The sequence below is a fragment of the Patagioenas fasciata genome, chromosome 2 (assembly GCF_037038585.1).
Source record: "Patagioenas fasciata isolate bPatFas1 chromosome 2, bPatFas1.hap1, whole genome shotgun sequence".
NCBI lineage: Eukaryota > Metazoa > Chordata > Aves > Columbiformes > Columbidae > Patagioenas > Patagioenas fasciata.
This window is the reverse complement of record NC_092521.1, coordinates 115,778,471-115,801,192: the sequence shown is the minus strand read 5'-3', so window position 1 is coordinate 115,801,192 and position 22,722 is coordinate 115,778,471. Positions and strand designations below refer to the sequence as shown.

The following is a 22,722-nucleotide window of genomic DNA, read 5'->3' as shown; positions in this document are numbered from 1 at the left end:
GCATGTTCAGTAACTACGCACACTGAAATCTGCAGGCTGTGTCATAGCTCAGTTTAATTTGGTGACCTCATCCCTGTTCAGTGGCTCCTAGTAGCTGTTCTCTGTGCTTGCTGTAGTTATTTCAGTGGAGCCCTGGTATCTGCAGCTCCGTCAAGTGACTTGGCGTGCTCATTAGTCACAAAGGAGCTGTGTTTCCGCAGGACCAGTGCTCACTGTGTTCCCCTCTGCAGGAGCAGCTTCTCAGGGGCTCTGCTTGTGTCCCTTGCTGTGAAGCTGGAGTCGCCTTCAGCTGCTCAAGAGTCAGGTTCATGTAGCAGACCTCACCAGGAATGTGTGTGGTATGGGTGAAAGGCCAGTTTAGAAGTGCCAAAAATAGTCATGAAAAGTACTGTTGCCGCAAAAATGTAATCAGTAAGTATATGAGTGATGGGAAGTTTACAGGAGGGGTTGGCTGTGTACTCCCAAAAATCACTTCTTGAGTTCTGGATCACAGAATCACAGAATGTTAGGGATTGGGAGGGACCTCGAAAGATCATCCAGTCCAATCCCCCTGCCGGAGCAGGAACACCTAGATGAGGTTACACAGGAAGGTGTCCAGGCAGGTTTTGAATGTCTCCAGAGAAGGAGACTCCACAGCCTCCCTGGGCAGCCTGTTCCAGTGCTCTGTCACCCTCACTGAGAAGAAGTTTCTTCTCAAATTTAAGTGGAACCTCCTGTGTTCCAGTTTGAACCCATTACCCCTTGTCCTACCATTGGTTGTCGCCGAGAGGAGCCTGGCTCCATCCTCCTGACACTCACCCTTTATATATCTGTAAACATTCATGAGGTCACCCCTCAGTCTTCTCCAAGCTAAAGAGACCCAGCTCCCTCAGCCTTTCCTCATAAGGGGGATGCTGCACTCCCTTCATCATCTTTGTTGCTCTGTGCTGGACTCTCTCTTGGATGTTTCTTCTGTGTTTACAAAATGGGAAAAAAAACCCCAAACTGAAACAAAAACAAGCCACAACAAAACCACAAGCAAACAAAACCCCACAATAAACAAACAAAAAAAACCCCCAAACAAAACAAAAACACCCATCAAAAAAACCTCCAAACCAAAACAAAAACCCAACACCCCACATGAGCAAAACAATAACAAAAACCCAACCCAACTGAAAAATAAAAACCAGCCCTTCAACCTGTAAAATTAAAGTAGCTGTAAAAATTTATTCAGAGGAGGAAGGGAAAAGAAAATAGATGAAAAACACAAAAACTCAATAATGGTAGCCAAGGATGTCAGTGGAATATCCAGAGCCAGTAGAACTAAATATTCAGATTAGGACAGTTAAAAGTGTTTGTGTACAGTAGGAAGGGAAATTTAAACTTCAGGAGTGTATTTTGCAGTAATAATCATGGTATATAGATGGCTGCTGTTTTTAATGTGGGAACAGAGGACTGAGGAGACCTCCTGAGTTACTTTTGCTGACAAAGCTATTGTTTAGTTATTACTGTAAAATCATTAAGTACTGTTGAAATTCTTTAAGATCTCCCTTTCAAAAGGTAGGGCAATACAGTTATTTCTTCTGTGAGTGGGATAGGAAAATAAATTTTATAGCAATCAGTAGCTGAGAGAGGTTAGGCAGCAACTGTAAAATATTATGAGGTGTTCAGAGATTTAAGACCAAATGCAGCAAAACATGATTTTAGCTGTTACTTTTATATTTTCTTTATTGGAATATGAGCAAGTCTCCAAGACTCATGGTAAACATTGTGCTAGTTTGGGAAGTTTGGAATAAATGGCATGGTAATTGCAAACTTAGTCCCAGCTTAACCAGAATGCAGGAGCAGAAGGATGGGCTGGGTGGGTATCATGGTCTCTGTGCCCAACAATAAGATGAGGGGTAACAGGCATAGACTTAAGCACAGGAGGTTCCATCTAAACATGAGGAGAAATTTCGTTACTTTGGGGGTGCCAGAGCACTGGAACAGGCTGCCCAGGGAGGCTGTGGAGTCTCCTTCTCTGGAGACATTCAAGACCCACCTGGAGACATTTGTGGGTGAACCTGCTTTAGCAGGTGGGCTGGACTAAATGACCTCCAGGGGTCCCTTCTGACCCCAACCATCCTGTGATTTCGTGTTTCATGTGTTTATACTGACTTGAAAAGCACCATCCCACAGGAGATACCTGCACCAATTCCATCTCAGTTGTACTTCTGAGGGAAGGCTCAACTATTCTCTCCTCTCTCTTCCTCACACAGCCTATGTGTAGACCCCAGGTGGAGGACTGGGAACCGGTATGGCAGGATGTCTTGCACAATGCTGATCTAAGCATTCGTTCAACTTTCCTAAATTTCCTGACGTTAGTTTGTTTATCCGATGTAGCTATAAACTTTTCTCTGGGTAAGCAAGTGAAAAGAGTTGGCAAGTCCCTTCGTTTTGAATGGGTTCTGATTTTTAGGATGTGAAGTCATCAGCTATCGTGCCAATTAAGTACTGTTTGAGGACACTAGTTTTAAAGTAGTAGCTTTTATTAATACCAATACTTTTACCGAGGTAAGGCTGAGTTTCCAGAAGATCCACTGTATGAATAGGAGGATTTAGAACTTTTTTGTAATTAAGTCCCACTGCTTTTAAAGTAGCCCTTCTCTCCTATCCCAATTCTTTCCAACTCACCAGGCCTAGAATTATTTTTCAGAAAAGGCAGATGTTCAGAAGCTACTGGCATACTTTTTTTGAGATTAAATTGAAGTAATTCATACAGCTTTTGAATGGGAAGCTTTCTTTTTAGCTTGTTGGAATATAATATTTTCTTTAACTTCAGTACCATGCATTTGTTGCTAGTCTTGTAAAATACTCAGAAATATATTTGACTCTTTAAAATGTTTTGACCAACTCAAAATCAGCTTTTATTTTTGAACAAGAGGTATCTTAAGTTTGTCTCAGGAAATATCCTTAAATATTAGAAAACATTCATTGGGTGTTTAATATTTTTTCTTCTTCCCTTTCTTTTTTTCCTCTCTTGTAGTTCTCCTGCCTTTGATAGATCGTATGGGAGATGCCAAAGACCAAGTTCGAGAGCAAGCACAGAATCTTATACTGAAATTGATGGACGAAGCAGCACCACCCATGGTATGATTGCCTAATGTACATTCAGATGTTGGCCTTCAGTGAGCTTATGACTTATGCATGAGCTTGACTTTGAATATGTGACAATGTTGTGGTGACTGTTAATGGTGTAAATGCTAAAGATATTCTTAGTGGACTGACACTGATGCATTGTTTAGCTAAAGAAAACTGGCACAGTGCAATTCTGCAGTTCTTGCATATCATAGCTAAATTCTGAATGTGTGTTTTCATGTCATGTGGCAGGACTTTGTTAATTAAAGCATGTTTGAAACAACCTCCTGGGTTTGAGTTTGCATAATGAGAATAAACAGGTTTATTTAGCTTTGAATTTATTTTAAAATCAGGTTTGTACTTGAACACGCAGGAGCAGCCCCACAGTTGAGATGGTGCTTTCTAACTTTGAAAGTCTGGCTTTCTAGATATGTGGCAAACATGCTGTGTGAACCTTTGACGAACTGAGATGGGGATAAGTTTCCCTGGGCCTCGTTGGCATAGGTTGAAGTTTGAGTTAAGCAAACCTTTTTACAGTTCTTAGCACTATGTGGCTTCCAGGTGCTAAATCTTGTATTTCTGCTGTTTGAGTCTGAAAAATGTAGGGTTGTTTAACAGGATTATGTTGCTTGAGCAATGAGGTAATTTGGAACTCCAGAGACCCTGCTTGTCAGTAGGAGCTCTTATTTGAGTTTTTAATTTCTGAAGAAAATCTGTTTCTGAGTTTTAAGTGCAGAAGTTAATAGGGAACCTCTTACTTTTTGTGAATGAAAATGTTTCTTTTGCATGCTAATTCATGGCTTTGTTTGCTCATAGATACAGGTTTGAATGTTTGTGTGCAGGGAATAAGATTTTGCAGACTTTACCTGCAGTGAGAAAATTGTTCTCAATTGCTTTGTTTGCCTGATAGGAAAAACAGGTAGCATGGTAGGCAACTGTAGAAGCGTATTTATTCCCCTTCCAACATGAGGCATTTTCTCACGTGGTCACAAGTCTGACTGGGATTTAGGCATCAAAGTCTGGTAGCATCATCCACAAAGACGTGTCTTTACGTTTTCATGGGATGTAGTTCTGTTCCTTTTCATCAACAAAGACATTGCAGCATTTTTTTCATGCCTAAGTGCAAGTAGTTCATGAGTGACATGTTCCTGTGCTCAAGATGCTCCCAAGTACCTGGCATGGAGACCTGAAAGTACACCTGCCTCTACAGTAATAGCATGTGAATAAGTGCACAGCAGAAAATCTTGGAGACGCCTTCATTTGAACCACTGCTGATATAGAATGTGGTGATAAGTTGCTTTGTGCTAGGCCTTCATCATGAAAGAGTTCTAGATTACTGGTCCATCTTCTAGTTTCTGGAGGGTTGTTAGGCTCTACACTGAGGTGATGGAAGGAGTTTCCATCCCCGGTTCATGGGGTCCAGGGAACTGTGTGTGTAAGTAAGAGGAGTTATGGTTCTTCTGGTAACTTCTCTAAAGTGGGAGAAACCTGGCTCCAGTTGTCTGCTCTCAGGATAGCTTATATACCATTAAAATTTCGAACGAAAAGCAACAATCATCCTCGCAGCAGGGACCAAAACAGAGAAACCTTTCTTGTGCCTCCAACACCGGAACAGAGTTTTAGGCTCCCTTTGCTGCAGAGAAACGTCCCTTTGCAAGAGCTGGGTGAAAAATTTTTTGGGATAAGTCTTGTAAGTCTCTTTCCAATCAACTCATCTTGTCTGTTCTAGTGCATTGTTGAATAATATGTAATTTGTCCTGTTGTCAGTTCCCTTTCCCTGTTTTAGATGTGTTTGGGTTTTTTTGTTTGTTTTGGGTTTTTTAATGAGTGAGAACCAGATGTCACTGGTTATGGGCAGAAAAGCATCAAAATAATAATATAGCTGGTATAAATGCATGAATGGGACAAAGGGAGGTTGACATCAAGCATTGCTAGCAAGTTGTGAGAGCTGAAATTCCTAAACAGCCATTTAAATTTCTGTTTAGAGGAATTCAGTTCTTAAAGTAGGATTAATTTAGTGAAAGACTAAATTTCTATTCAGACTGTTTTGTAACTCTATGGTTACCTGTCTCTAGCTGTATTTTTGTACAAAAGGAGATCTCCTTTTTCCCATGTTTTTCTGGGACAGTGGGTTAATCAGAAGGATGTTTTCTTTCATTAAATCCTGTGATTTGTTGTTAAGCTGTGCAGTTTTGGCAAGCCATATCCTGCTTGTCTAAGGTTTGTTTTCTCTAAATGTAATGAAGTATAAAACAAACAAGCAAACAGGAAGCCACAGATGGGACAAAATGATCGAGCAAGGTTCTAATTGGAAAATTTTATGTCTGCTACCAAGTGTGTTACCCTGTTAATAAACAGTATGCGGTGTTCCCTGCTCTTACACTGCTTTTGTTGCTCAACAGCTGTTTGCAAGGATTTTGGTTTGGTTTGGGTTTTTTTGACAAACGCGATCGCAATGATTAGTCTCTCGTACATTTTAGCAGATGCGTATGGAATGGTTATACACTGCAATGGCACCACTGAAAGGGGGGTGGGAGGGAAGGAGGGAGGGAGGGTGGTGGCCGGGCTGCAGGAGCTGCTGTTGGCAGCGTGCAGCCATCACCAGGCAACGCTGCCCGCGGATGCCGGCGAGCTGCGGCCCTAATGGCAGCACTGCAGCTGCGGGAGCCGCAGTCTGAGCCCCCGCATCTGCTCCCAAATTCCACCCAGGAGCCCCGAGGCTCCTGAGCTTCACCTTTACGTTGCGTTGGGGTTGTTGTTGTTTTTTTTTTTTTTTTTTTTTGCACCGTTGCATACAGCTAGAGAATCGACAAGGAGATGGAAAGGTAAAAAAGATGAACCGAGGACAGGAAGATTAAAAGGCGTGCGGGGGGAAAAGCGAGTGCACAGGAGGGTAAATGAGGGTTTAGTGAGGCAGAGAATTGTGGCGCAGGAAGAGGCGCCAGCACAAAAGGAGAAACAAAAGCAGAATAGGAATGGAAGCGAAGGAACTGGAGTGAACAGGCAAGAAATAATTGAAAAATGAAGAAATAAATTTAAAGCGTAAGTGGAGGAGAAGTGGACAGCAGGGGGTATGGGTGAGGATGAGCCAAAATGGATGAGGGGAAATTCTGGCAGGGAAACTGAATATGAAGCAAAAATAATATAGCAACTTCTGCTTGAGACAGTAGTTTGTAATGTTAATGTTTGTTTTCTGTATATTAACTGTAACAGTTCTCTATGTTTTTAAGAGCTGCTTCTCAAACAAGAAAAATACTCAGATTTCTAAAGGATGTTTTTAGAAATAGTTTTTGCCGTAAGAATAATCTGTGTTGTGTTCCATATTGTGCATTTTATAACTTAATTTTATCTGAGAAGTGCCTTTACTTTTCTAATAGACCTGCCTTCTGTTTTTTGTTTTTGTTTTTCAGCTGTTTTGAATGCAATTATAAAATATGGATAGAATTACATTGTATTGTGCTCCTAGTAACCAAACACAATTATTTCTGTTTTTATATAGTACATTTGGGAACGCCTTGCTGTTGGTTTTAAACACAAGAATTACCGATCCCGAGAAGGAGTGTGTTTGTGTCTTATTGCTACCTTAAACATGTAAGCTTTTTGTTCCTATGGAGACGTAAGGGTTCTGTCCTTCTTCTGAATGTCATTTTTCTCTGAAACTGATACTTTAGGGAATCTGATTCTAATAAATTAATAAATGGGAAAAATCAAAGAACTTGTAAGCTTTCTGAAAGACTAAAGGTATAGTACTTTTGTCTTATTTAAAAGTAGACAAAGAACTAGTATGAGAGTGATGGAGTTTGATTGATGTAAGTTTGAGTTTTAACAATGCTAAGGTAAAAGTTCACTTGTGCATAAAGTATTTTTGGTTTCTCTGTGAAAAAAATAAATTAAGGTTTGTGGTTTTTTTTTCCAGTTACGGTGCACAGCCATTAATCCTCAGCAAGTTGGTACCACATCTATGTACAGTGTTTGGTGACTCAAATAGTCAGGTAAGAATTTCATTACTTACTGGTGCTTCAACAACTGTACTTTGACAGAGGAATGAAAGCAAAATAAATGCAGGCATTTAAGAAAAAATGATGGGCTTGCTTGTATACAGCAGATCATTATTTTGTACCATGAGAAACAAAAAACCCATTTTCTTCAGAATCAGTCAGATGAATTAAATGAAAGCAGAGCTGCAAAGGCAGCAGTGGTGCAATATGCTGACCCTTTTAGTTTTATCTTCAGAGATTGAAACTACTCATTACTGAAAATAGTTGTTTCTTATAGAGCGTGTTGAAAGAAAAAAAATATATATATTGACAGGAGGAATTGCCTCCAGAAGGACACCGTACGCAAGTCCTGTAATAGTCTGCCAAATTTGCTAAAGATAACATTATTATGTGCAGGCCATGTAGTAATTTCCTAAATGGAACCCAAATGGCATTTGGGCACATGCAAGGACTGTAGTTAAAATCAGTTAATTAAGCAAAAATATCTGCAGTGAAAATTGTGATGTAGTTCATATTGGTGACATCTGAACTTCAGAAAACCTTCAAATAGAAATGGATAAGATCTCTCTTGATTTATTTGAACTTGTGCCTGAGAGAAAAGACTAAGAATACAGAAACAAGGGAGTTGGCATTGGCAGGAGATGGGTAGATATACAGGATAGGCCTTTATGCTTAGTTTCTGTGTGCAGCAAAGTCCTTGCTGTCTCTGTATAGCATACCATTGTTCTATTCTGGAGAAAATCTGTTAAGAAGTTGTCTTGTTTGTTGATCATTAGTAAAGATGTAGTTCATATCTTGATAGAGCAATTGTGGGTTTAGTTCAAACTGCTACAAAGAACAATACCAAAGTCATTCCAGTAATTCTTTCTAGAGAATAATGGCATTTGCTAACATGCTTTTTTGACAGTTTTTGTTGTGATTACCTATGATTTAATTTTTTTAAAGAGGCTCTCCACCTTCTTGTTTTAACTGCCCTTTCCCCTTCCCGTCTTGTATTTTTCCCTGCCTTGTGATGCCACACAATTCCTGCTGAAGACGGTAAAGAAGGCCTTGATCACTTTGGCCCACTCTTGAACTCAACAAGGTCCTGGTTTTCCAGGAGGGCATTGCTGCATGTAGAAACAGATGAAAGCAAGATGAAGTGTCATGACTAAGTGCAGAGACTAACTTTTGGAACTATTGCCTATTGTGGTAGAGTCCTAAATAAAGCACTTTTTTTCCACAAATATTAGTCTTATGTCAATCCCAGAAATTCCCTCTAGAGCTGTTATTTCTAGGATTTTTCATTTGCCATCTGTAGATGCTCTAACTTGGAACAAATACTATCTTGAAACAACAGTTGTATTTCTTTTCCTTCCATCCTCACTGTTACAACTGTTTTGTGAAATGAATCGGCTTGCAGGTTGATAGAAACTGGAAATTAGTGAGTTGTCAGCAAATGTTGTTTTGGTTTCTGAAACCCTGAAATTAACACTTATACTCTGACTTCACAGGTGAGAGATGCTGCCATATTAGCCATTGTAGAGGTTTATAGACATGTGGGAGAGAAAGTACGAATAGATCTTACAAAGAGAGGAATTCCTCCTGGAAGGTGAGTTAGCTGTTTTGATTTTGTAATCCTGAGCCATTCTGTGTTACTGTTCTTTATCAGAACTTTAAACTTAATAAAACCTTTGTTTTAAAATGATTACAATTTTTATTTTATCTTGTAGTTATTTTTGCTTCCATTGTGATGTTACTAGTGTCCTTTGTTTTGCTGCTATCTTTTCTGCTTGGAAGAGTCTACAGGTGTATGATTAAAGGCAGACTTATATTCACCAGTTAAAATCACCTGACTTTAAAAGAAGCTGAGAGCTAGATAGTAGTAGTAAAATGTTTTAAAATTAAGCAAGTATATACTGAGTGCAGCTGGGCAATAATTAGAAAACACTCGAATACGTACACCTTTTCACTTATTCTAGAGTTGACGTTTAACCTCAGTGTAGAAGAGTCTCAACTGAAATACTTGATGTTTTTCATGTATTGTGCACCAGGGGCAGTTTAGATTGGATATAAGGAAAAAACTCTTCATGGAAAGGGTTGTCAGGCATTGGAACAGGCTGCCCAGGGAAGTGGTGGAGTCACCATCCCGGGAGGTGTTTAAAAGGCATTTAGATGAGGTTCTTAGGGACATGGATTAGGCCTAGAGTTAGGCTATGGTTGGACTCAATGATCCTGAAGGTCTCTTCCAACTGAAATGATTCTATGATTTTATGTGTGAGAACAAGTTTGTGTGTACATGTGTGTGCAATGAAAGTTCAGCAAATAACAGGCTACTACTTTCTTAAAGATAGTTATAAAAGAAGAATTGTCCTCCTTTGCTGCTTGCTAATTACATCAGACCAATCCTTTCTACCTTAAATGTTTGTGTATGGGCTACAGTAAGGTGAGGGAAGGTGCTTTTCAGAATAACTACTTTCAAGTTCTAAAGTTGTAATTCTGGGGTTCAATGAGAAAGGAATATCCAAAAGGAGTGTTCATTTGTCTAAGTGTTGCACATGCCATCTCAGGACACTGGATGTTTCTTGCAAAAGGTGCAATGAAGTTTTGAAAATGAGTGCTTCATCGGTCCTTTCTCTTCCTGGAAAGCAGTTCTGATCTTTAAAGGCTGGTCTGTGTTATGTGTAGATTAGTTTATATGAAATAAAGGTAGCTATTGATTTGTTGCTACCTTGGTAGGGATTTGTTTAATTAAGTCAGCTACACAGAGCTTGAAATTGTACTCAGTGGGAAAGACTGTTTATACAATAAAATATTTCAAATTCCTTATTAAAGCAATTTGCACTTTAAATAAATGTGTTAACCCCTTATCAATTAATATGCCACTTTACTCCAGGTCTTCATCTCATTTCTTGATTTTGATAAAGCCCAATGTGTCATAGTGTCAGAGAGAATATCAGAATGGATACTGTGCCTCATCAGACCCTTCTAAAAAAACTATTATCCCTCGTATTTAATGATGATTTGTAGGGTATCAAAATATTAAAGAGAATGGTGTTGAGTTTATTGTTGCACATTCCAGACACAGTTCAGCCTGTTTGGATAAAAGCTTTCCCTGCCTGCGGGAAGGGAAAGTTGTACACATTCTGTTCTCTTTAATGGCTGTTGCAATTTTGGACAATGAAGAGATTGTATGGTTACTATAGAAGTTGAAGCCATGTTATTTATTACTACAATCCCAAAAATGGAGTTTCGTAGCAGATAATTGGAACATACCATGGAAGATCCTTCTTACATTAAGGTAGGGTTTTGGGCATCCTTTACAACAGAGAATAAGAGCAAAAGCGTACAGATAAAAATAGCCTTTGTTTGTACTGTGAATGTTGGGTCTGACCATAAGGGTAGGTTCAGCACTTGTCCTGTTCAGATTTCCGTGTGACACAAACTGAGTAAATCTTGGGATCCAAATAGGATTAAACACCATAGGAGCTTTATATCCTCAGGGCAATCAGCAGCTTCAAATTTAGTTGCAGTAGGTGCCAAAATGTTATTTCCAATGTCTTAATCAGTTGAATACAAAATTCCTCCTGATCTGAAAGCAAGCGCAGTTGTACCATTTGCATTTACATGAAGAAGGAAAGCTCTGCTTGGTGCATGCTAAATGGGTCATTGCCACTAAATCCCCAGAGTTTTGCACGTGACAGTCCAACCCAGTGTAACATAATACCTGAACGGAGTCTTGGGTGCTGTGTCCTCTGCAGTGGTTTTCAGGTTGGGGTGAAGCGGGGGAGTTACGAGTTACTTGAGGATGAGGCTACTCATCTCCATTGCATCCATCGCTGACAGAAAGCCGAGTTCCTGCAGTCTCTTCTCAACTCCTTCACACAAGTAACAAGGCAGTTGACAAAGCTCAGGAAAGGCAGATTAACTCTGTGGTAGCTCAGCCTGTTGTTCCTTCAGAGGTGGGCCTAATTTAAGACGTTTCTTCCCCCAGTGCCTGTCACAAGTTTTCCCTTCACTTACATGCATTAAAATTTTCATGTGGTTATGCAGGAGCTATGATATGTGGGAAGAAAACCTTTGATGTAGAGTATCATCAGTGTTTTGAGGGGAATCTGTGTTCATATTTGTGTGTCTGGATAGGTTTTAAGGGTTTTAAGTATTACAGATAATCTGTAGTTCAGACACAGCTGCTTTCAGTTGTCAAGTTCAGCCTTAGAGGACTGCATTGCAGCTCCTTCACTGCATGCAAGTGCATTAAAAACAAGGTGTAAACATAAATATTAGCAGAAAACCCCATTACTTCAGTATTTGGTGCACCCGTGATTTAACAGAATGTAGGCTTGTTTAGTTTATGTAACAAATTACACATTAGAGATCTGTGTGTTGCTGCTTCAATGCGCTCTGCCCTAAAGCCCTGAAAAGAGTAGCTCATGTCTGCTGAAAGGAAGGCAGGGAAGTTAATCAAGCATTGTTTTGAGAAATTGCTCAACTTCCTTAAATATGCAAATGGTAGATCCATGCTGTGTCTGTATAAAGTCAAATGTATTTAGTAAATTAATAATAGTGGGCTTAAAAGGTTTTGGAATCTGTACCTGGTAGCTTTGCCTTTGTGGAAAATACTGGATTTTCTAGAGAAGGTTATTGGACCTATTGGAATGTATGTAGTCAATAAAAGAAGATGAGATCTTACTTTTGTAGTTCAACTCTATTTGCTACTACTGTATTTTTTCTTCAGTGCATTTTTATTCTTTACAAAGATTAATTTGTGAGTTTGTTTATAAATAAAATCAATGAGTTCCTCTTTCTAGTTATTTTTCAACTTACAAATGTCAGAATAATATCGTGCTTTTTGCCTGAAGCATGTAAGTTTTTAAAAAAAATTGGTTTCATGTCAGCGGTTGGAAATTTGGATCTCGTTTTCCTTTTTGTTAAAGTTGCTGCCAAAGAGGTTTGACAGTTCTTGGTATCAGGCCTGTAAATATTAGTGTTAATACATTTTTGAATACTGAAAGTGGATGTTATATTTCTAGGTCTGTGAGCCAAGAATAGTGAACGGGTTTTGTTCTATATGGGCCAAATTGAATTGTTGCAGTATGGAATCTGTTTGGCTAATCCTCCCTGAATGGAAGTAATAGATGTGGCTCTGGATAGCAGTTGCTTAGTCTGAGTGTTAAAAGCTTTTAAAGATCTTTCAGGAAGTCATCAGACAACTTTTCCCACTGTTACTTTAGAAACATAAATGTATAGAACCAGTTATTTGTTTAGTTCTCATGGACAGGGCCACAAATTTATATCCTGAAATGCTAAAACATTTTGCAGTATGCATTTCTGAATACTGTATTTTACGTGGTATGCAGATTCTACTTGTCTGTCTAGTTCATGTTGTAGATGAGGTCCATCTGTGTGTCCAGATGTGGACACATGTTTGCAAGATCCTTTTTTTTATTATTATTTGGAGGGCGGAAGTAAGGGGAAATAAGTGTGAGGTTTCAGATGGGCCATTTCCTGCTTTAGGCTCACTTTGGACATGAAGAGCAGACACTAGTCTGTTCTACCACCCTTTCTTCTTTTTTATCCTCCTGCTATTGGCAGGGAAGTGGTGCTTGTTTGCCTCTTCATCACAAGGTCCATACTTTTAGGTATCCCCCTCTACCCATCATGCAAACAGTTGAACTCCATCAAGAATGGTAATAAATAATGGCTTTTCAGTCTAGAAGTCTAGCGCATGTTCTTTGCCAGCATCTGTGTTTTCCATGTGCATGCATGTCAGCTCATGCTGTGTCTTAGAACAGTATGTATTCCTCTCATTGAATGTAATCACCATAATATGTTAATTTTTTGATAGAGACCTGTCATCCCATAGGAGAGGGTTTAGTAGGTTGCCAGGAGCCTCTGTTTGAAGTGCTAAAACCTCATACATGCATTTATTCACTGAGACAGCAGCAATCATCAAGACCATGCAGAAATGGCCTGCTCTCCTGAACATGTGTTTATTGTCAATGGGGATTTGTCCTTCAATATGTGAAGTTATGGAACACCTGTCTGTGCCTTTTTGGAGAAAGAAGATAATATTTCTCTTCGCTGCTGACACAGTATTTCTATTGACTGATGACTTCACTGATAGATTATGCATGTCAGACTCAGACTTGTGCTTGCAGATATGAGATAAAGCAGTAATAATGCTGCTCTTCTCAAAGAACGTTCCACATTGCTCATGACAGTGAAACCACTCTTCACCCAGCCTTGTAAACTTTCTTGGATTCCTCTTGGCCAGGCTCTCTTTTGCTGGGAGCCAAACTCCTGTACACATTCCTAAATGGACTGTGCTTGCAATGATTTTAGAGACTTTAGCTGCCTGTGGCTGTGTGAAGAAATATGAGAACATGGTAGCATGAGTGGCTGAGGGAACTGGGGCTTTAGCCTTGAGAAAAGGAGTCTGAGGGGAGACCTTATCGCTGTCTACAGCTACCTGAAGGGAGGCTGTAACATGGAGAGTGTTGGTCTCTTCTCCCACGTAGCAAGTGATAGGATGAGAGGAAATGGCCTCAAGTTGCACCAGGGAAGGTTCAGATTGGATTTTGGGAAACTTTTCTTCACAGAAAGGGTTGTAAAGCATTGGAACAGGCTGCCCAGGGAAGTGGTGGAGTCACCATCCCTGGAGGTGTTTAAAAGGCGTTTAGATGAGGTTTTTAGGGACATGATTTAGAGCCAGAGATAGATTATGGTTGGACTCAATGATCCTGAGGGTCTTTTCCAACTAAAATGATTCTATGATTCTATGAAGAGCTACGTGGAAGGAGAGGGAGGAAGAAACTTGTTGTGAGAATCATTGCGAAGTGGTAGTTACAGTTCCCGTAAGCTGTACTAAAGAGAGGGTTGTATCTACAGTAGTGCTTGACCATTTTGTCAACTGTGTTTTACTGGATTTTTTAATTTTTTTTTTTTTTTTTGTAATTATGACAAAATACTACAGAATGTTCCTCTGGTCATGGAGACATGTTTTGAAAGCTTTAGGAGTGGCAGTACTGTGGTGTTCTCGAACCTGTATCACCGATTACATAGCATCCAGTGCTGACAAACACGTTTTTTAATGTTCATAGTAAGTACTTTATCAGATATTTTGTCCAGAGTGAGAGGCAACGTATTATTATAATGTATTTATAAGGAATAATTTTTCTCTTCTCTTTAAAACACTCAAGAAAACATTTTTGAAAGCTAAGTTCAAAAGAGCAGGAAATATTTTCTTTATCTTTTGTAGTCTCTAAAATATGTGTGCCAAATGCATAACATCAGCCTGACAGGATATAAAAATCAAAGTGAAATTTTAAAGGAAACCTGTTAGTTTCTCTAGTCTTCAGTTTCTCTTAGAGTAACAGTTTCAGCCTTTAAGCTGTGGTGTTAAATCCTCCTCATTAACCAGACAGACTCTTAATGCAGTGTTTGGTATGGACTCCAGCAGTGTCAAGGGGAACTCACAGTCACTGGCAAACAGTAAAAATACTTCCTGTGGTATGTACAAAGCAAATGCATTAACTTTTATGAAAGCATGATGGTGTAATGGATTGCTGTGTGTATTGATTCTTGTGTGAACTTTTCACTTCGTACGTTTGAAAGCACACGGCATTTTAATGGGATTTCATGTGTCATTAGCAAATGCTAGTACCCAAAAAGCATTTCATATAATAACTGTAGCTTTACTTTTTCAGGTTGAAGTGCTAAAATACAATTTCGGCATACATTGCCTTTGGTTTACTAATTGACCTTCTCATTAAGAGACTGAGATTTAATATTAAAGCAGTGTAGTCTGATGTTTGTGAATTGCTGCTGCCATTTCAGGCGCTTTGCTATGGCTGCAATGGCTGTAAATGCAATGGTGGCGCAAAACGGAGAGGAGAACAGGGTCCAGAGAGAAGAATGACACATATGTTAGGGGAAGTTTATGCAAAGTACTCGTGAGCTACATACAGTTTCAAGATAAGCTGAAATGGTAGAATAACTGCTGGTTTGTTGTATGGGTTATTGACTTACATAAATAAGGGGGGCTTGGTTTTGTTTATTTAGATGCTTGCAGGAGGCTAAGCCTTTTTGTGGAGTTCTTAGCTAAATCCAGGTCATTCTTGTTGTGGCCTGTTAAGTACAGGACAAATTTGCTCTGTAGCAGATTGCTTTGAAGTATTTGGAAGGTAAAAGTGCCGCACTGTGAGAGTCCTAAAGGATTGGAAAGTGTGGGGAAAGGCTCAGGCTTTTTATTCTGTTGTCTCCCTGTATTTCATAATTTAATCACATTCTTCATTATTAGATAAATGAGGTAAATTAGAAAAAGGTACTGGTGAGTGAAAGGGGAATGCAGTGTGTCAGAGAAGGCAGACTGTGCACAGCCCTCGACATGGATCATTGGCTGAAAGTGAGGTGTGCATGAGGAAATGCTGAAGTTAAATCTTTGTGTGTCCTTGACTTTGCTCCTTTATGTGTTGTGAGAATTTCCATACCCAGGCGCTGTTCTTAGCCATTTTTCTTGGTTTGGATTGCGAGTTGTAAAAGCTGCCCTTTTAGCAAATTTTCATTGAGTCGTATAGGTAATGTAGCTGAACTGTACCTTTTTGGAGAGTTACAGACTATCACGAGATTTGTAGTTTATAACTCTCTGCATTTAAGATCAGGATCCAGTCCTGCTAGTCTTGTAGTTAAAACTTCACATGCATGTTAGATATTACCATGCTCTGAGTTGTCTAAAATGCAGAAAAGTCTTTGGAGAAATGTAAGAAAATGTTCTCCGTTGTGTGCAGTTGAACAGTGTATTATGTCAATACAAACCCATTGTTGGCCTTGAGTCACATTTTTTCTGCGAGATACTTCCACTGCCTTTATTGAGTTTTCTGCACAAGTGATGAGAAATGACTGTTTAAGTGTTTTGCCAGCTTTCCTGCTTGAATTGCATTTTCTACTTCGTGGGACTAGACTGCAAATCTGGAGTTTTTTTTCTGGTCTGTTTTTCTTGTGTGATTGGTTGGGTTTTGTTTTGGTTTTTTTTGCTATTTACATGTAGCTAAGCACTTGTGGTGTGTTTTCCATTGTGAGAGTTTAAATTGGTGTGAGAGTTGAACAGAACTAAAGTTTTTACTGTACCTTAAATTTAGAGAAAAGTTTGTTGTTTTTGTTGGGTTTTTTTTGTTTGTTTTTTTTTCTTTCCTGCGGAAGTACTACTTTCATAATAAAACTGAGGAGATTTTGAGGAACAATAATTTTGAGGAAAACTAATAATTGTCTCAGAACAAATTAGTTTTTTTTTTCACCACAGGAACATTCCATAGCTCAAATTGTTGCCTTTTACTGTTGTGTAAAAATGGAGTAGTATCAGTCCTCTGGATCCAATATATAGTATTACTGAACTTGAACTTCAGAATTTTAGTTATTTTTAATCATGCTAATAACGATGTTCAGTTTTGTTCTTTGCTAAGTTGACTTAGGTTTTCCCTGCATTTGTGTAAAGATGCTCAACTAACTTAAGAGACTCAAATCCTTTAGGAATTTTTTCTTGATACTCTTAATCCCTTGTATATTCTGCCTTACTGCTTTATGTGTGATCATAAACTGATTTTAGAGATGTAAAAATATTTTATTGTTGTTCTTTACAGGTTGCAAACAATCTTTGCAAAATTTGATGAAGTAAGAAACTCTGGAAATATGATTTCAAGCAACATCAGTGGTGAGTATGAAAGATGATGTATTTATTTTCAGCTTTAGATTGATAGAAGATAAAATTTAAATACTAGCATTATCAGTGTGAGATGGAAGAATGAAAACGCGTGAATACTAAGAAAATGAGAGTGAAACAAACATGCTGCATTGCTGAAAGTATTTGCTGGACTGCGGTCAGAATACAATTCAAAAAGGTGTTGAAACTGCATGGAAGCAAGCAGTGAATCTTTAACAGCTTACATATGTGCTCAGTAGAGAATACAAGAATTCTGCAAAGTATTTATGTGAGGGGAAGAAAGATCAGATGAACCATATCCTATCTTACAGTATGTTTCTAACAGAAAATGGTAATTTAGTGATGGCTGTGTTTGATTTTTTTTCTCAGTTAAAACAATTTATAAGGTTTATAATCCATGGAGTTTTACATTGTAGAAGTAAGTGACTGCAGCATTCCAAGACAAATGTTGAAGTTAAGACTGTCTTCAGTGAGTTTGAGCTCTTTATTGTTGGTGCATTTCATGAAAAGAAAACCCATTGTGCAGAGAATCCTTGTTGCTTCCTACTGCATTCTTGATACAGTATTTTATAGTGTGAAAGAGCAAACCCATAATTCTTTCTTACTTGAAACTATAATTTAAGAAAAAACTGTTGCATAAGAGCAAAACAAGGGAGGTGGTGTGACACTGGCTTTAACATAGTTGGTTTTGAAAGCGTCATTATCAGTCTGTAAGGAATCCGTAGATTTTGTTTTACGGGGGAGGGTTTTTTGATGTTCATTATCCTTTCAAAGCAACTATGCTGACTTCAGAGGAGGCTCTTCTAAATCTAAAAAGTGTAACTGTGCAAGAGCAGAAATATTTTGAGGAATGCATATGATTTGTTAATGTACTCAAATACACCTTTTCATTTGAAATATTCTCACGCTTTTCTTGTTAGTGTGAAAACAGAAGAGACTGTAAGTTCAAAGGAATGTGTTTTTACAACCTTTGAGGCAGTAGGAATTTCTGTGCTGCATTCTGCTTTGAAATAAAACATTGCTATTCTAGAACACTTGAAAAATACAAAAATAGATTTGTAAAGATTAATATTAAAAAGCATACTAATTTGGGGGAAAGATGTTTTACATAAATGTTCTGTTGAATTGTAAATTTACTTATTTTGGAAGGGTAAACCATTATCTTTTGTATTTAAAGTTAACACTGCTGCAGAGGTTTGAGAGGTTCAAAGATGCATTTTACATGTATTTTATTTGTGTCGGTAGTTCTCAGGAGAACAGAGAAAGTTACATGAGGGAATGTAAATGCATTGCAATAAGTTAAATATATCTGAAAATGTGAATACGACATTGCTGGACTGGTTTACATAGCACTTCTCAGCTTTTTGTCTCTATTGTAAGAGAGTTGATTGTTTCTCTTTAAACTGTTTTTATCTCGTCCGTAAAATACAGATACTAATGCTGATCTACAGCAGTATAAACTACACATTTTGTCTTGTAGGTGGCAAAAGTTACTATGATTCTGTTTGGTACCGTAGAGACAGAATCCCTCTAGTACCTCAGTTTCAGTATTTTTGCTTCAATCTAGTTTATCTGTTGCATCCATCTAGACAATTTTTTAATTTATTGAAAAGATACTCTTCCATTGTTAGTGCTTTGTCTTGGCTTCGTCCTTCGTTATTCCCTGAAGGATAATTTGTGTTTACTACTTGCACGTGTAGATTGAAATTCACTGTTGAATTCCTGTAGCCTTGCTACCAGCTTTCCTTTTAGGAGCTTTACCAAACTTATTCGGATAAAGGCCAAATTTTTATGTCTAAATACATCTGTTACAGCATTGAGGATTTTTGTAGTGCTTTGGATATTTTGGAGTTGGGTTTAGGAAAGTAAGGGGGAATGTTTCCAAAGGAGTGGGGAGGAAACAAAAAACTGTTCAACAGGCTTTAATATAATCAGACTGGTGCAGCTCTGTAGTGGACCTTGTTAGCAGCAAAAGGAGGGGGTCTTGGCCAGATTGAGCCACTTTCCCAGACAAGTTAACTGCACTGATGAGGTTTCTCTTCAGTGTGTGATAGATGGGGAAGGGCTTGCTTATACAACTGTGGAAGATGTCAGCTTCTTTGTGGTCCCGAGTGACACTGCTGTGGCAGTAAATCTTTGTTGTGTTGACCTAATTTCTGAGAACTCAGAGATGTGACAGGATTCTTTTATCAAATGGTACTAATGTCAGTTGTTCAGTCTCTTTATTCAGCATGTGCTGAGGAGGGGAAAATAAAAAATAAACACCTCAAAACTCGCAGCCACAAGAATGTTTTCCATAGTATTTTAGTAATCAAAACAAATATATATTAAAAAAGTTTTGTGCTAACATGATTAAACATGTCAGGTTTTAAAAACATTGTGTTGGTATGGTTAGGTATATTGGGACAAATACAGGGAGGAGAGGAAAAGATACCTTACCTGCAATCTCACACACACTGGTAGATTTATTATCTTCTTATCCCTGTGGCTGTGTTAGAGCAGACCTGGCATGAACAGACCCTTTAGTCTGACCGTTACCATCTTCCTTTACTGAATCTGATGCCCAATGAAACTGTAAAGAGGAGGAGGGCAACGAGTTACCGTTGGAGGCTGACAAGATCCTCTTGGAGGGTGGAAGAGGTGACAAGCACATTGACACAAGTACGGATGAGTAATTGGGGCAGGATGTACCAAGCAGTTTCAAAAGCCAGCAGATAAGGAGGTGCAAGGGCACTGGGCAAGAGTCAGTGCTTTTGCTTGATGAGGGCAACTTACTGGCTTAAATAATATCATACTGATAACTTGCCTTTCCAACTGACCTTTGATTATATTTTTTAAATTATTTTCCCTCCTTTCCCCATCTTCCCTTGCCCTCAGCAGCAGGTAGTAAAACCAGATATAGTTTCTTTAACGTTAATTATGTGACTTAATTAGCTGCTATGAAAACCTTGGGGTTTGTTTACATTCATAATGATGTTGCATATTAAGAGAATCATGTCAGGATATTTGCTTATTAAGCAAAATCTTACATGTGCTGCTATTTTTGCCCTTTCACTACAGCAGAAATATATGTGTCCCTGTAAACTGGAGAAGGTTCTTTAAAGCACCTCCCAATTTTTCAGCAAATGAATGTTCATTTCTATGGAAACAGAACTGGCAGCCAATCTCAAAGCTGCAAAAGCACTTGTTTCTGCTGCCTGAGATTTGTAAATACTATTTTCTCTAGCAGAATTTAAACAGACTCCTATATCGAGTAGTAGTGTAAATTTTGAGACAGGGAATTAAAAGTAAGGAAAATAATAATATTGAGCTCTCTACTTTGCCTTATCTAGTGGACAGAGTGACTTCAGCTGAATATAAATGGTACATCTCTATTCAACCCGTGCAGTTTTCCCATTTTAATGGCACGCCTCACAGATTTAGCTTTACACACATAAAATGTGACAGGTAGGATGAAGTGATGTTAGTATCGTGGTTATTGGGGGAGCTGTGTTATGGGTGATAAAGATGCAGTGGAGGCAAACGTTCTCATAAAAAAAGGGGGGGGAGCTGGCAAATAAAAATCCATAGCACAAGCGTGTATCTGTTTTTCCACATTACGTGTTTTTTTTTTATTTTCCTTTGCTGTTTTCTTTTGGAAAACATAGTTACTATGGAGACAATGACGACAGTCTGCCAGAGCTCACCAGTGTGGCACAGTATGAACGCGTGTAGTTTGGGAAATACAGAATCTGGTGATAGATGCCACGATTAATTTACAGGGTTTTGAGCTACATGTATTTCTTTTGCTTGCTCAATGTGAATGGTCAGTGTGCAGCCACATTATTTTAAATTTCAGCTGTTTCTCTTGCTGCTTTATAATTTTAAATGGGAGAATTCACTGACCACTGAAGCGTAGTGGTCAGTTTAAGCCCATTTAGAGGCAAAGGGCCTCAGCAGGCTGATGCTTCCACTGGTTTTTAAGGAATTTGCATGGTATTTTGAATTATTACTCTGCAGAACTGTGCCCCGGCTTCTGGTTTACAAGCACTGTGTGTTACGGCCATGTGTCCATCCGTGTTTTAAGCTCTTCCTTAGGCAAGATGAAGTAAATTGGAACAACGTTAGGGTTTTTTAACCATTTTACTGGATTGTGCTTTTTCTGTACGCCACTGAAAACGTTGATTTGGGAGTAAACTGGAGACAGGAGTTGAGGCTGTGTGGGCGGGTTTTCATTATAATTCCCACACCACTGCAAAATGCTCCCTTGCCTGCCCGCTTTAAAGAGCTGCTTCTCGTAAAGGTCTGATGGGATTTCCACGGAGCCCTGTCAAATAGCACCTTTCTTCAACGAGCTGTCTTACGCTTCCTGTATTTTTTTTAATTTTGTTTTTTAATTGATTTATTTTTGCTTAACGCCCGTCCCAATGGAATCAGCTGCGCAGGAAGCAGCTCGCATCGTGTTCCGCGGGGGAACACACCACGCCCCCCCGCGGGCGGGCCTCCGCTGCCCCGCTGCCCGTAGCCGTGGCAGAAGGGCCCGGGCAGGCGCGGAGCCCGCGGGGCACGTGACCGCCGCGGCGGGGGCGGGCGAGGAAGGAGGAGCGCAAGTAAAAGTCCCCGGTGGGACGGGGCCGGCCCAGGCGCGCTGGCGAGAGGCGCGGAGGAAGGGGCGGGGGGCTGTTCCCGCCTGAGGCGGGACTGCTATTTTGAAGCGTAGGCGGCGGCGGCTGTTGCGGCAGGGAGCCGGCACCCGCCGCGGCATGATGGCTGTGGGGGACGGTGAGTGCGCGCCCTGGGGCACCGGCGCTGCCCCTGCCGGCGGCTGAGGGGCCGGGAGGAAGGGTGTGGGGAGCGGGGGTCGTTTGCAAGCTCCGCGGAGGAGCCTGGGGAGTGGTGCCGTGCTGCCGGCGGGGCGCGCAGGTCGGTCAGGACGGTGGGTGGGCGGAGGGGCCCACCGGGACCGGGCGATGCCCTCTCGTGATGGGGGGGCGGCTCCGCTACTCTGCTGCTCCGCGTCCGCCTCCCAGAGCGAGGTTTGGCTGTGTTAGGTGTGAACGGCAGGTTGGCATCTCATCCCGATGCAGTTCGGAGAGTCCCCGGGGCAGCGGGTGCAGTCTCTCTGGTCATTTTTTTAAATTTTAACCACGCGTGGATTTCTGGGAGGGCCCGTGGTCTCAATTATTTACAACGCTGGCAGTTTCCACTCTACATTTTCATGTTGGCGTTCTGTTTGCTCCTCTTGTCTCAGCCCTTCTTGTGTTAGCCAGCCTCCTAAGATAAGACTGAATTTACTATCCTGCTTTATAAACAAGCATGTGTTAATCTGCTCTGTTTCGTGAAGAAACTTAAGAGTAATCCGGTGTGGCTATGGAAGTGCCTTGCTTCTAGTGCTAGGAATATATATTTAATAAAGACATGGGATGTTACTATGTTTCCTTCACTGCACAGTGTATTGTTACACAAACCAATGGAAAGTAGGTCAGTAAAGACTGTATTGCCGTGTTTTGGTTAAGAACTGGATATAATGTTTTATCTTCGTTACATCTCTTGGTTCTGTATGACAGTAGGTTCTTTGAGCTTAATAACTTCACGACTTTCTACATATGTGTTATTTTCAGAGAAACGTGAGAAGTGGTCTCTTGACTTGCAGCAGGTTTAGGAATGTAGTAGAAGGGCTATGTTTTTACAAGTTATTACATATGTAGTTTTAAATAGCATTAAGGAAGATGTTCTTATAAAGATCCTGTACTTAAGGTAAATATTTTGTCTGATTTGCTGAAACATTGGTAATAAGAGTCCTGAGACAGACCTGTTCTTAAGGTGTCCTGAAACATATGTTTTTCTCTTAGTTCTTTGGTATGTTAGAGGCTAAAAGAGGTAACCAGTGTGATTGGAGCGGTGAAATTAAGGCTGGACTTTAGAGAACTGCCCAGATTTTTTTTTTAACTA

General features: G+C 39.8%; 1 protein-coding gene across 41 annotated transcripts in view; it reads left to right on the top strand.

Moving 5' to 3' along the window:
* The window catches only part of CLASP2 (cytoplasmic linker associated protein 2), a 147,798-nt gene that overhangs the window by 23,848 nt on the left and 101,228 nt on the right, over positions 1 to 22,722 (top strand). For 39 of the 41 annotated variants that reach the window (XM_065833015.2, XM_065833010.2, XM_065833001.2 and 36 more), the window contains exons 3-7: positions 3,005 to 3,108; positions 6,596 to 6,687; positions 7,013 to 7,088; positions 8,588 to 8,685; positions 16,712 to 16,782. In XM_065833015.2, the coding sequence (XP_065689087.1) occupies positions 3,005 to 3,108; positions 6,596 to 6,687; positions 7,013 to 7,088; positions 8,588 to 8,685; positions 16,712 to 16,782 (441 nt within the window). Of the gene's footprint in view, positions 1 to 3,004; positions 3,109 to 5,777; positions 5,922 to 6,595; positions 6,688 to 7,012; positions 7,089 to 8,587; positions 8,686 to 16,711; positions 16,783 to 21,423; positions 21,553 to 22,722 lie in introns of those variants that run through there. The other 2 variants (XM_071804801.1, XM_071804799.1) reach the window with 2 other exon arrangements.